The 13856-nt window shown below is 41.6% G+C and overlaps 2 protein-coding genes across 2 annotated transcripts; one reads left to right on the top strand and one right to left on the bottom strand.

Moving 5' to 3' along the window:
- Nucleotides 1-772: 772 nt before the first annotated feature.
- gfi1aa (growth factor independent 1A transcription repressor a) lies at nt 773-2486 on the bottom strand. The gene is made up of 6 exons (XM_058066115.2): nt 2340-2486; nt 2075-2251; nt 1509-1918; nt 1256-1393; nt 1020-1185; nt 773-951 (listed from the first exon to the last, which is right to left on the bottom strand). Exons 1-6 carry the CDS (start codon nt 2449-2451, stop codon nt 773-775), a joined length of 1182 nt encoding a protein of 393 aa, XP_057922098.2. The 5' UTR covers nt 2452-2486.
- Nucleotides 2487-9479: 6993 nt separating this feature from the next.
- Nucleotides 9480-13764, top strand: rpl5a (ribosomal protein L5a). The gene is made up of 8 exons (XM_058068325.2): nt 9480-9640; nt 9890-9959; nt 10090-10205; nt 10282-10416; nt 10912-11114; nt 11391-11568; nt 13352-13440; nt 13618-13764. Exons 1-8 carry the CDS (start codon nt 9638-9640, stop codon nt 13718-13720), a joined length of 897 nt encoding a protein of 298 aa, XP_057924308.2. The 5' UTR covers nt 9480-9637; the 3' UTR covers nt 13721-13764.
- The last annotated feature ends 92 nt before the right edge of the window (nt 13765-13856 follow it).

Below are 13856 nucleotides of genomic sequence, written 5' to 3'. Positions count from 1 at the left end.
GTCGAATGTGTGTCCAAACAAAATCACACCCAGGATTTCCCAGAGGAAACAACATGGCGACACGCTGCTGACTCTACTGGTAGATATAAAGGTCACGCTATTCCTACGGACTCTCTTCACATGCAGCTTTATGGCGCCCTAATGGCATTTGTTATGCAAACAATCTATGTGCCTGGAAATATTTGATTTTGACAGGTGGTACATACAGCAAAAACGTTTTTTGTCAGGGAGATTAGAGATGTGATTGACGGCTGGCATAGCTTAAGACATTAAACACATTTTTTAAAACACCACACAATCAGTTGAAAAATAAGTCATTCACATTTAAACAATTGTCCACTATGAATTTTAACTATTGTGACACATTAAGTGATAATTTTAAAGTAGTTAGTACTATCACATTTCAGTCAAATTAAGGTAAAAAAATCATAGAAACTCAATCAAAATGTGAAGGCATTTTTGTTTTTATTTATTTTCATTGACTGACAGACACATTTCCAAAATCTTTCCTTTTAAACAAAAATCATATTTTTTTCTGATAATGATGATTCAATACAAAAATAATACATGAACAAAATGTTATTGTGTGGAACTATTTAGAGAATATGCAGAAAAAATAATTTAAATATACACACAAATAGAATAAGAAATAATGATAATTTAGTAAGGATAAACGAGTTTAACAATAAATATTCATGTAAATAATAAACTACATTGAGCAAATATGACCAAATCGGCTAAAGAAAAGTGCAAAAACGTCAACAGGAAATGATTATTTGAGTCCATGCTGCGTCTCCTTGTGCCTCCTCAGGTCCACTTTCCTCTGGAAGCCCTTCCCACAGAGGTCACAGCCGAAAGGTTTGAATCCCGTGTGTTTCCTGCTGTGTGTGATCAGGTTGGAGCTCTGGCTGAAGGCCTTCCCGCACACTTGGCACTTGTGCGGCTTCTCGCCTGCAAAATGACGCAATTGAGCGGTCTTGATGCTATAACCAAAGTGCCCACGGAATATCATCTCTCACCGGTGTGGATGAAGGTGTGTTTTTTCATGTCCGACTTTTGGTGGAACCTCTTTCCGCAGTACTGACACGGATAAGGCCGCGTGTCGGAGTGGATGAGCAGGTGCGTGGACAGCGTGGACGAGCGTTTAAAGCTTTTGCCGCAGATTTTGCAGCTGAAGCTCCTCTCCTGTGCACCAAAGCGTGAGATTTCAAGCCCAATCCGGAATCAAAGGCGCCCCGAGTGGAACTTGGCCTACCTGTGAGTGGACCGCCCTGTGTTGGTCTAGGCTCACTGCGTGGCCGAAGGTTTTGCCGCAAATTCCGCACTCGAAGGGACGAGTGCCGCTGTGTGACCTCCTTACGTGGACCTCCAGACCGTGGGGCGTGGAGAAAACCTTAGACGAAAACACAGTGCATTCAAATCTCATTTGTTGTCTGCAATATAGCAACACTTCCAATATACAGCAACACTTGTTATGCATCTCTTGTGCTCGATGCCATCATTCTCACCTTGTAACACTTGATGCATTTATAGGAGCCGCCAGCGTCCAAGTTGATGCACATGAAATCATCTTCAGTCTTGATTTCAGAGCCACGCTGTCTCTCTTTTAGGTCCACAAACATCTGCTCAGAGTCCCGCGTCCTGCACATTTGTTGGACCGGAGCAGAACAATCCTTGTAGCATCCGACTGCGGCAGCGGGCCTCTGTGCGTAAAGTAAGGCCTCGGTTCCCGGGCCTCCGCAGACCTTCAGCTGCGAGTGAGGCTGCCCGTGGCCCCGCGGGTGTCGGCGGTATGGACTCTGGACCGCATGCATCGGTCCCGAACCGGTGTAGGAGGCCCAGGAGTAAGCTGGGAAGACCGGCATGTTGAAGTGGTGGTGGCCGTCCTCTGCTGTTGGTGTGGAACATTCCTCTGAATCTGGATGAGACGTCATCAAATGTGAGTACGGTGTCATTTGACTTGGAAAATGATTACAAGTTTCATTTAAATTCCTTCTAAAATCTAAAATAAAAATGAGTTACACTGGCATAATAATATTTTGGATAAATTATGAGACATGACGTTGAACGAGACCTGGTGAGGAGGATGGGGACGGAGGACGCCACAAATCACAGTCCGAACCCCGGTCACTGGTTCCGCAGCTCAGCCGGGAGCTGGACGACAGCGAACCCGGTGACGGGCACTGGGGTCCCGGGGATAGTCTATCAGTGGTCCCGGCCTCCAAGCTGCACTCCACTTGACATTTTGCCTCTAAAGTAAGCATCGGAGACATTCATTTTATGACCTATGGATTACATTATCCGTGAATTCACTGCGTAATTACGCACAAATGACCAACCTGCGCTTATGTGGGCCAGAAGTGTATCCAGGCCGATGTAGTCATCGTCCAGGTGTCGGGGTTGGTGGTAGCTGTGGGCCCGCTTACTCTTCACCAAGAAAGACCTCGGCATGTTTGTTTGCTGGGATCCAGTGAGTCAGGTCTCTCTCTCTCTTTCTCTCTCTCTCTCTCTCCCTCAGCACCTTCTGCTTCTTGCTGATCTCCTCACAGATTGCAACCCGACTGAGCGACAAGGGGTTGCGATTTGTTTTTTTACTGGACTATTACGCATGCGCAGAGAGAAAGTCTTGCTTACCAGGTGTTGTGTGGCAGGTGGCCAAAGCTGCCCCCCCCTCCAAGATTGAAACAAGGATGTTTAGACAAATCAGAATCGACTGAGATCTGCTGACTTAAGTACATCTTACACTTTGAGATACATAAAGTGAACAATATGTTCATTACTGGACTTTCTGCTTTGCTTGGAGTCAAAACTTGCCAAAGTTTTCATGTCATTCAGTTTTTGTCCAACATTTTTGCCAAAATGCTGCTTCCTTGTGAATTGCTCTGCCAAATTGCGTGCCTATAAGACGGTGGTATCCAAAGCTCCGCTCAGAACCATAAACAATGTCAGACATCCGCCCCAGTTCTTGTATGATTCGGTTTTTGTCTAAAAACGTATTAAACCATGCCTGGGTTTTTGTAACTAGTCCCTTGGCTCAGTATACATACTGATTCGCCAAATTGCGTGCCCAATGTGTGAGACACCCGTTTCACTGTCTGCATTTTTTATTGAGTGCAACAAAATAACAAAATAACCTGCCATGGGGCCAAAGACAGTTCCAAGTGCCAGCAATTTGATCAAGAAGGTGAGCAGCTCTATTAAATTCCATTTTGCCAGGATATAAAACCGCATCAATATCAAGTTCCATTCATTTATTATTATTTCACCTTATTTTCTGCCTGGAAAACCATCATTCTTCTTTATAACGTGTATTTTCTGCTCATAATTTTGGCCGTCAGAGCTCGATTATTTGGCTTTCTATGACAAAAATTACATGTTAGATGTTACATTTTTTATTGAACTTGGGCAAAAAAGTGCTGGGACAGCAAAAATTCCTTTTTAGTTCATTCTATTCCTTTGTTATTATGGTTTGCAGTGTATGTTTCTTAGATTTTTCTTATGTACTTCCATTTTGCAGTTAGAATATTCATTCATTCATTTTCTACCGCTTATCCTCACAAGGGTTGTGGCGGTGCTGGAGCCTATCCCAGCTGTCTTCGGGAGAGAGGCGGGGTACACCCTGGACTGGTGGCCAGCCAATCACAGGGCAAATATAGACAAACAACCATTCACACTCACATTCATACCTATGGACAATTTGGAGTGGCCAATTAACGTAGCATGTTTTTGGAATGTGGGAGGAAACCGGAATACCCGGAGAAAACCCACACATGCATGGGGAGAACATGCAAACTCCACACAGAGATGGCCGAGGGTGGAATCGAACTTGGGTCTCCTAGCTGTGTGGCCTGTGCGCTAACCACTAGAATATGACTTCCTTTAATTTGATTTGAGTCTATGTGATAGGGACAGATACACAATGATATTGACAAACTAAAAAAAATATCAAGCATAGTGCTTATTGTGTCAGCTACTTTGCAGTACTTGTACTTATAGATGGGCTTTTATAAAGTGTCTCTCTAAAAAAAAAATACTGCAGTAAATAAATGATATTATAAACATAGAGCATGACACAAGCACTTCAAAAAGCCTATAATATTGTGATGACTTGAGATGGTGCACATAGTAGAAGTACAGCAGCAACAATACTACAGTATAATATCTCTGTATACCATGCAGTATCAATCAAAGTAAGGATTATTGCCTTGTAAAGGCGAATGTCATTAATGCTACTTTAAATGTTATAAATGTGTGTGGGGGGGGGTTGTGTCTGGGGATGAGCCGTGCATGCAGGCCCTTGCTGGCTGTTGACGGACAGAGCCCTTTCTGTTGAGGCTGCTGGTAAAATGATCCTGTTAATGAGCCGCATTGGCCGCCTGCACAACAACAGCCTGCTGGTGGAGGCTGATGGTGTAACTTTACAGTTGCTCTGCTTCACCTTACCGCCACTGACTTCAGCCTTATTGTTTTACACCATTAAACCGCCCTCCGTCAAGGATTGGGGGGATTGGGGGTGGTGGGTGGGAGGGCGGGGGAACCCAGCGGAAAGAAAAAATTGATTGCTCCTTAGGAAATCTGTCGGTTTCAAATCATATCAGCGATTTAGGCCGTGGAGCTCCAGTATCCGTTTATGTTCCGCGTGAGAAGCGAGGTTGTTTGATGCAGCTGCAGCGTGATAGCCGCCATGTAGTTTGGAACACATGGCTCATACTCACAGTGCACTGATAGCGCTCGCACGGCAGCCCTGATCTGTGGACACACTTTGCCATAATGACACACACACTCTCTGTTCTGATAGAAATGTTAGCGCTCATGACAGTCACTGATTCACCTCCTTCAATGTGAGCTAAAGACATTTTCAACTGGTTTGACTTAATAAAGAAGTTATTGTGTTTTTATAGGTTGAAACTGTTTCGTTTTTTTAAAGCCAAAATGTGGTTTTGGTAACATACTGTCATTTTATAAGATGAACTACTTCATTCATTCATTTTCTATCACTTATCCTCACGAGGGTCGCGGCGGGTGCTGGAGCCTATCCCAGCTGTGTTGGGGCGAGAGGCGGGGTTACACCCTGGACTGGTCGGCAGCCAATCACAGGTCTCCAACTACTTTTCATATAAAATAATGAACATTATGCTCCATAATGCTTGTAAAAATGAAGCAAAAAGCTTTATAATCTGACCTAATTGTGGCACAATATCAAAACCAAGAAAAGTTGAATTTGAAGCTTCTGTAGCTCCAATATAAATCAAATATTCAAGTAGTACAGCTATAAACTGCTTTACAATGCAGATCACTGACATTTGCTTTGTTTCTTTCCAATTCTCTTGACTATGTTCAAGTCTCAGTTAGGACTCAGACCAGGAAACCCCGCAGTTGAGAGTCACAACAGAGATGCTATCTGTGTTGTCACAGCTTTTCACGCTTGTTTGGCAACCTTAACAACTGACAGCACATATGTGATTGAAATAGAAGTTGCAGCTTGTAGCTCTGCACAATGACAGCAGCATTGCAGGGAAATGGAACTATTGATTTGGCTCACTGTTTGAACATGCCTGATACATGTCACCTATAGGGTGGGTGTTTGATACGTTGGTGCGCACGCCGCATAAGCTTTGAGTTTTGCCATCACGGGTATCACAACACCAACACACTGAGCCGATGTAGCACACAGTATGACAATTGAATGAGTATAGGGGGGGAAAGCCAGAAAAAAATTGTATCCTCGGGTTCCAAATATGCTAAATATACTTTTATACTTAATATAATATACTTTTTTTTTTAGAATAAAGTTGTAGTGTGACAAGAAAAAAAAGACAAAAGCTCTAATTTTATTTTAGAAAAATAGTTTTGCAAGAAATAGTCATAATTTTAGGGGAATAAAGTTGCACTTTACAAGTAAAAAGTCATACTTTTGTGTCAATGAAGTAATAAAAAAGTTTTAAGACACTTAAAGTGTAATATTACAAGAAAAAAGTACTAATTTTATTTATATAATTATATATAATACATAATTATTATATAATATATATTATATATATAATATATAATATATAATTATATAATTTTACAAGAAAAAGCCATAATAATAAATAAATACATTTTTCTTACTTATTTTCTGACAATAAAGATGCAATATTACAAGAAAAAAAGTCATAATTTTATGGGAGTAAAGTTGCAATTTAAGTAAAAAGTCATACATTTGTGTGAATTATGTTTTAATACTACAAAATAAATGAATGGGGTTTTTTGTGTTGTAATATTTCAAGAAAAAAAGTCTAAATTTTTTTTAAAATAAAGTTGTAATGTTACATGAAGTCAAAATCTTATGAGAATAAAGTTGTACTATTACAAAAAAGGTCATAATTTTATGAGAATAAAGTTGTAATATTTTAAGAAAAGTTAAAATTTTATTAGAATAAACTTGTAATGTTCCAAGAAAAAGGCAAAAGATTATTAGAATAAAGTCGTAATATTACAAGAAAAAGGCAAAAATGTATTATAATAAAGTTGTAATATTACATGAAGTAAAAATCTTATGAGAATAAAGTTGTACTATTACAAGAAAAAATGTCACAATTTTATGAGAATAAAGTTGTACTATTACAAGAAAAAATGTCACAATTTTATGAGAATAAAGTTGCAATACTACACGTAAAAAGGCATAATTTTATGAGAATAAAGTTGTTATTTTACAAAAAGCATAATTTTATGAGAATAAAGTTGCAATACTACATGTAAAAGGCATAATTTTATCAGGATAAAGTTGTACAATTGCAATAAAAAGGTCAATATTTTATGAGAGTAAGGTTTTAATATTACAAGAAAAAGGAATAGTTTTATAAGAATAAAATTGTCCCATTACAAAAAAAGGTCTAAATTTAATGAGAATGTAGTTGTAGTATTACAAAAAGGCATCATTTTATGAGAATATAGTTGCAATACTACACGTAAAAAGGCATAATTTTATGTAACTAAAGTTGTAATATTATAAGAAAGACCTAATTTAGTGAGAATAAAGTTGTAATATTACAGGAAAAACCAGAATATAAATAATTTGCAAGTAGGCTACTTTAACAAACAGTATTTGAAGTTGTAGTTAAAAGGGGTCTTGGATCCTTTGCCGTGTGTTTTTGTTGCCAGAGCAAAAGAACCCGAGTCACTGTTATGCTGACAGGAAGCTGGTCCATCAAATGGTCTGAGACATGAAACTGATTTTGATAAAAACACAATAGATTTATGCCGCAAAAGCCCAAACTGGCAAACTGACTTTCCTTTGTTGACGTCTTTGTTTAGTCCACACCCTCTTTAGTCCGTTTGTCCTACACCTCCATGCAAACCACAAAGTGCTATCTCATCCCCTCACACGTTCCCTTGGCTCCAGCAGCCTAACCGCAGAGTGACACCCCCCCCCCCCCCCACCCCCCTTGCTTCTCAGCCATCTTCTGATTTGAGGACCTTTTTTTCAGGAGCGGCCTCCTGGATCCCATCTAGCTTGCTGTGGCTTTACTTTAAATCCAAGGTTGTTGTTATTGATGCGATTCAAAAGATTGACCAGCAAGACTCTTGGGTTACAAACACGCTGCAACTCAGGTCAGTGCCTTGAAAGTGTGAACAGCGGAAGAAACACTCAACACTAAACTGGATGCTTGGATTTATGCTTTAAACAGTCCACAAATCAGGATCAGCAGCCCCCCTTGTTTGCAAGCAGCCCGTTTCTGGTTGTAAATTTCACCAAGGACCTCATCCATGGAACGTTGGAGGATGGATGTGGAGAAAGCTGCTCACCACTTCCTGCTCATTGTGTGTCTGCGTGCACGTCTTTATTGGGGCAACAGGCTGTTTGGAAGGTCAGAGTCTGCATGTGTGTTCATGATTAGACATGTAGGAATGATGGAGCCTAATTATTCATCTGTAAATCTTGCTCTCTGCTTTCGCTGGCTTCGACAACTTTGGTCATCCAGTAAGTCATCCTGTCTCCCATTGTCACTATTAATAAAACATATACTATATGGCAAGCCATGCCTCTATGTTATGACGAAAAATGGAGGCACAGTGTGACACTTTTAAAAAAAATAACTTATGACTGAGGTGGTACAGCGATCTAGTGGTTAATGCGCCAACCTCACAGCTAGGAGACCAGGGTTCGATTCCACCCTCGGCCATCTCTGTGGGTTTTCTCCGGGTACTCCGGTTTCCTCCCACATTCCAAATTGTCCATAGGTATGAATGTGAGTGTGAATGGTTGTTTGTCTATATGTGCCTGTGATTGGCTGGCCACCCGTCCAGGGTGTACCCCGCCTCTCGCCCCGAAGACAGCTGGGATAGGCTCCAGCACCCCCGTGACCCTTGTGAGGAAAAAGCGGTAGAAAATGAATGAATGAACTTATGACCGACTGACAGTGGTATTGGACATCCCTAATCTTCTAATCATCTCCCCAAAATGACCATTTAGACTGAACAAAAACACCCACTGGACTACAGCAGGGCCCTCAGACACGTAGCTGTACAGTTGCTTTCTCTTCATTGTGAAATCACAATTCTGCAGAAACAAAGCTTGAACATCCGGGGGGGGGAACACCCACAAGAGTGACTTTGACTTTTCTTATCGCTGAGATGCTGAGAACATGAGTGAGTGACACTGAGCTATTTTATCTCTGTGGCAGTAAAGCAGAAGATTATAGTTCTCCTTTTTTGTCAGCTCATGGCTAACAGTTCATTAAAAAAATAATCTGAGGTATTTTTTCCCTTCTATGGAACAATGGAGCTTTAGGTTGTGCAGGGCGTCAAACGGCAGCTGGCTGTGTGGAGATGTTGCGGGCAGTGTGCCTCGTGACTAAAAGGCTTGTATGATAACGACGCTGCAGGTCGCCGTGCCTGACAGACAAAGGATATACGTCACTCTTTTGGTCCATCCTCCATCTTCCCCATTTCTTCTCTTCTTTTTGCATTTTTCATGCTCTACTCAGAAGCTCCTTAAAGGGGAACTGCACTTTTTTGCCCATCATTAACAATCCTTATGTGAAACACGAACATGTACATAAGCTAGCTTACAATGCTGTCATTGGGATACACCTATTTGGACTATGAAACCCTCAAATAACACGTACACTGATGATGATGTAATAGCTGCAGTAGTTGACTTCCCCTTTAAGATCCAAGAGGAACGTCAATTCTTGCAATTTTTCCAACTGGTCTTATAATTTTGATCAGGAGTGTATTTTTGTTCTAGCGGAGACCACAAATAGAATTTGAATGTGGCATCGAACTTCCTTTAAACATTGTAGTACTTTTGTCCTACAAACTATTGACATTTACTTATATAGTTATTAAGCATTTATTAGAGCTGTATATATCCCCATATCATAGTAATTACACCGTTACGACTGTAAAGTTGTTAAAAAGTTTCCTCATGACTTGTTTTCTCTCTATAGAAAGATGTGAAGTCTGATAAAGCCCTCGGTATTGGTCGTTACTGCCCTCTGTTGGTTTAGCTGCCATGTTGCCTCCAATGCAGCAGGGGGCGCTCCGTTCTGAGGCGGCCTGGAGGTGAAGCATCTCAACGGGTAAAGTTCCGCTATAGAATACGGAAGAGTGCCATTGAGTCGGAGAGGAAAGTGTGCAAAATCCCATTAAAATGGTAAGAAAACGTGAATGATATATTATCGTATCCGTCTGTTTGTATGAGAACGAGTGAAAAGTTGACATTGGACGAGTGTTTGTAGCGTTTTAATGGTCGGATGGCTTGAGATGGACACCGGCGGGTTGCTTTAGCGTGGCGCTACTGTTTGGTTAAAAATGGAAGCCAAGTGCCATTGAATGCATCAACATGCACTACACAGTGTGTACTATTTAGGCAAAGTTTATCATTTAATCGATTTGTTTGTAGGGTTTCGTCAAAGTGGTGAAGAACAAGGCATACTTCAAGAGATATCAAGTCAAATACCGACGAAGGAGAGGTATTAATGTTTAATGTCATTCAATAATGATCAAACTACGAATGGTGCCCATTACTTTAAAAGTGGAGTACATTGATGCACAAAAAAACTATCGCTTATCCACTATCACTAATATTTGTGTTTGTTGTAGAGGGCAAAACAGACTTCTTCGCACGCAAACGCTTGGTTGTTCAAGACAAGAACAAGTACAACACCCCCAAGTATCGTCTGATTGTTAGACTGTCCAACAGGGACATCTGCTGCCAGGTCAGTGGTTGGAAAACTTGATCAATATCATACTCTCACAAATTGCATTAATTTTTTTGTGTCTCTCTCTTGACAGATTGCTTATGCAAAAATTGAAGGGGACTGCATTGTGTCTGCCGCATACTCCCACGAGCTGCCCAAGTATGGCATCCCTGTGGGTCTCACTAACTACGCTGCAGCGTACTGCACTGGCTTGCTGCTGGCTCGCAGGGTAAGGATTGACCAGTAGCCACTGCAGGATGTACTTTATGTATTAGATATTATGTACGTTTATATGTGTATATAGATTATTTCCTGTCAATAGCCAAATGACCTTTCCAAAAACAATGGTATACATTGAAAGGAATATTCCAATCTCCAGTCTCCATGTGCCGCTATAATCAACCAGAATAGTCAATGGGGCATGCCCAGTAAAGCGTGACCATCAACATCACGTGATACCGACGTGATTCCCCAAGTTTTTCATGCTAAAGTACAAAAGACGTGTTGATTTATTAAGACAGACATACATAGTTCCAGGCCGACAGGTGAGAAGCACAACAGACATTTTAAAGCACAAGCAGACCACTCGTGATACTCGAAATGCAGCCATTTTGTGGAGGTTTCCTACAGCCACAGCTGTTGGTTTGTGTTTCTGACTACTAGGATGTATTGATGGTATGTCAGTTGTTCATCCTCCTAAGGAGTGTTTTCATTGTTTTCCTAGCTGTTGCACAAGTTTGGCATAGATCAGGTGTACGAGGGTCAGGTGGAGGTGACGGGCGACGAGTTCAACGTGGAGAGCGTGGACGGTCAGCCGGGCACCTTCACCTGTTACCTGGATGCGGGCCTGGCCAGAACCACTACGGGAAACAAAGTGTTTGGAGCGCTAAAGGGAGCAGTGGACGGAGGACTGGCCATCCCTCACAGGTCAGCTGGAATACTTCCTGTATCTTCCTGTATATGTATGTGTATATCCAACTATACTACAGTAGAGTTGGGTATGAACGTCAACCTGCTTCTTGATGATGACCCAAAGCAAGCTGAGCCAAATGTAGTTGGTCCTTCATTTGCATTGGCTGATGTTTACTGTCATTTCAAGACGGGGCTGAGAGAAGCAACAACGGTTTATCTAGAAACGTTGAACCTATTTTGCTGCACAACACGGAATCACCATGTGACATTTTTCTCCTATTTTGCTCCTAGCCTGAAACGCTTTCCCGGTTACGACACAGAGAGCAAGGAGTTTAACGCTGAGGTGCATCGGAAACACATCATGGGCATGAACGTGGCCGACTACATGTCCTGCCTGATGGAGGAGGACGAGGAGGCGTATAAGAGGCAGTTCTCTCGCTTCATCAAGAACGGAGTCGCACCTGACACGGTATGTTCAAGGCGACGCTAATTTATTTTTACAGTAGGCAAACTGGACATAAGAGTGTGTACACATGTTTTATCCATAGTTAAAGCATAGAAAACCTCTTACTGACCTTCCAAATATGGTTATTATTAGAGACATCTAGACTTGAACTAACACCCCTACAGTCACCTTTATACTCGTATTACCCAGTAGAGCACACAAAATAATAGTAAATAAGCCATTTTAAATATAAATAAGACTCATGTGTTATATAAAGGGGGCTGTTTTTGTTTTAGGGATTACTGTGCCTATTGTGAGAGGGAAAAAAGATGCTGCATGTCGCTGGCGAAACCACGTTGTTCAAAGCAAGACCAGCCTCCCTGGGGTGGAGTTGCAGCTTGACAAAATTTAAAAAAGAAACTATTTTTAAATCCTCAAAAATCAGTGTCTTTTAATTCCTACTATTAAAGAGTAAAGCAGACAGAAAATCTGACTTTTTTGGGAGTAGACCAAGCCCTGTATTTTATTCTACACACTTTGGTCCAGTCTGGTCCCCTGGGGGCTATGAGTAAATCAGGTCCTTTTAGACTCCATCAAACTGTGAATGGATAGGCAACAGTAGCCACGTTTACATGAGTTTTTCCCTCTTTCCGAATGACCTTTCCGAAAGCAATGGTATCCATGGAAAGGAATATTCCAATCGCGTGTTTACATGCACCTCTATAATCCACCAGAATAGTCAATGGGGCATGCCCAGTAATGCGTAAACACCAACATCACATGATACCGGCTTTCTCTTCCACTTATTTGAATAATTCCGTATTGCCAGTTTTTCCCTCATCGAGTCTTGAAATTTAGTTTGAATCAAAAACAAACTTTCCTTAGCAGTCCAGTGCCGATTGCTGGCCTCCATTTTTTTAAATGGACGAACGTCTGGAGCTGCGTGTTACGTCATATCTCAGCATTCGCTGAAAGAACGCACCCGGGAACAGGAAAAGATAAAGTTCAATCTTGCTATAATATAATATTTTATAATTAAGCTGGCCACATGTTTTATATAGATATGTATTTTATTTTTAATAAAAGTGGACTTGTGAATGGCGTATAGAAGGGTTTAGATTCTGTTCCACAGATGGCGCTAATGCACACCAAAGCTACTTGCCAACCGCCAATAAACAACAGAAGAAGAAAAACATGAGGAAGAAGAACGCAGTCTGACAACTTTCCGTTTGAGCGGGTACAAGATACCTCAATCGGATTGCGGAAAGGAATATTCCACCCCTGGGAATCCCATTCTATATTCATTGGGATTGGCACTTTTCTTTGGGAATGAGGTGTATACAAAGGTTACATTCTTTCCCATTTCAGCAAATATCCCGAATGGAATTGGAATATTTGGCTCCATGTAAACGTGCCTATTGATATGGATACTGCTTGAGAGAGTTGCTATTCCATACTTTGTCCACCAGGGTGCGCAGTCAAGTTGAACCAGTATTTTTAAAGCAAGGTGGCTCTGAGCAGCCGAAACCGCCAAACAAGCAGCCCCCCCCCCCCACACACACACACAAGTATCACAATGAAAGTAGCTGTTAACGTAAGCACAGCCGCTGCAAATGAAACTCGCCAGTTTTCCCACATCCTGTCACTGCTTCTCCATGGTGATCCCAGTGGTGATCCCAATGGTTCGGAGCAAAAGATTGGCTGATGTTGGCTTTCATTTCAAGGCTGAGGGAAGCTGAGGGAAGCATCGTGATGATGTGCTCGTGGCGACACACACCAACCTGGAATTAACTTGTATTCTTCTCAGGTGGAGGAAATGTACAAGAAAGCACACGCCGCCATCAGAGCAAACCCTGTTCATGAAAAGAAACCCAAAAGAGAAGTCCAAAGGAAGAGGTGGGTGTTATTTTTGTGTTTATTTTCCTTCAAATGAAGTGACACAACTTGCATGCCTCACATGAAACCCTTTGGCTTTGTGACATGTTGCACAATAGACAAAAAAGTGACCGCTTCTCCAGCTACCTCCAAGTGTTGTGAATGCTAATGACCCTTCTCGCTCCTCTTTCCGCCCAGATGGAATCGTGCCAAGTTGTCTCTGGCTCAGAGGAAGGACCGCGTTGCCCAGAAAAAAGCCAGCTTCTTACGAGCGCAAGAACGGGAGGCAGAGGACGGTTAGCGCTACCTCCATATGCAACACGACTAAATTTATTACAAACTCAACTTTTTTGTGTGTGTCTTCATTGATACTATGACAGGAATGCTGACGACACTTTAACTCTTCACATTGGTCCCATTACACGTTCTATACTTTA

Source organism: Doryrhamphus excisus, linkage group LG6 (assembly GCF_037039965.1).
Source record: "Doryrhamphus excisus strain RoL-2023G ecotype Guam linkage group LG6, RoL_Dexc_Guam_v1.1, whole genome shotgun sequence".
In the NCBI taxonomy this organism is placed as follows: Eukaryota; Metazoa; Chordata; class Actinopteri; order Syngnathiformes; family Syngnathidae; genus Doryrhamphus; species Doryrhamphus excisus.
The sequence above is the reverse complement of the archived record's forward strand: the minus strand, read 5'-3'. Positions and strand labels throughout refer to the sequence as shown.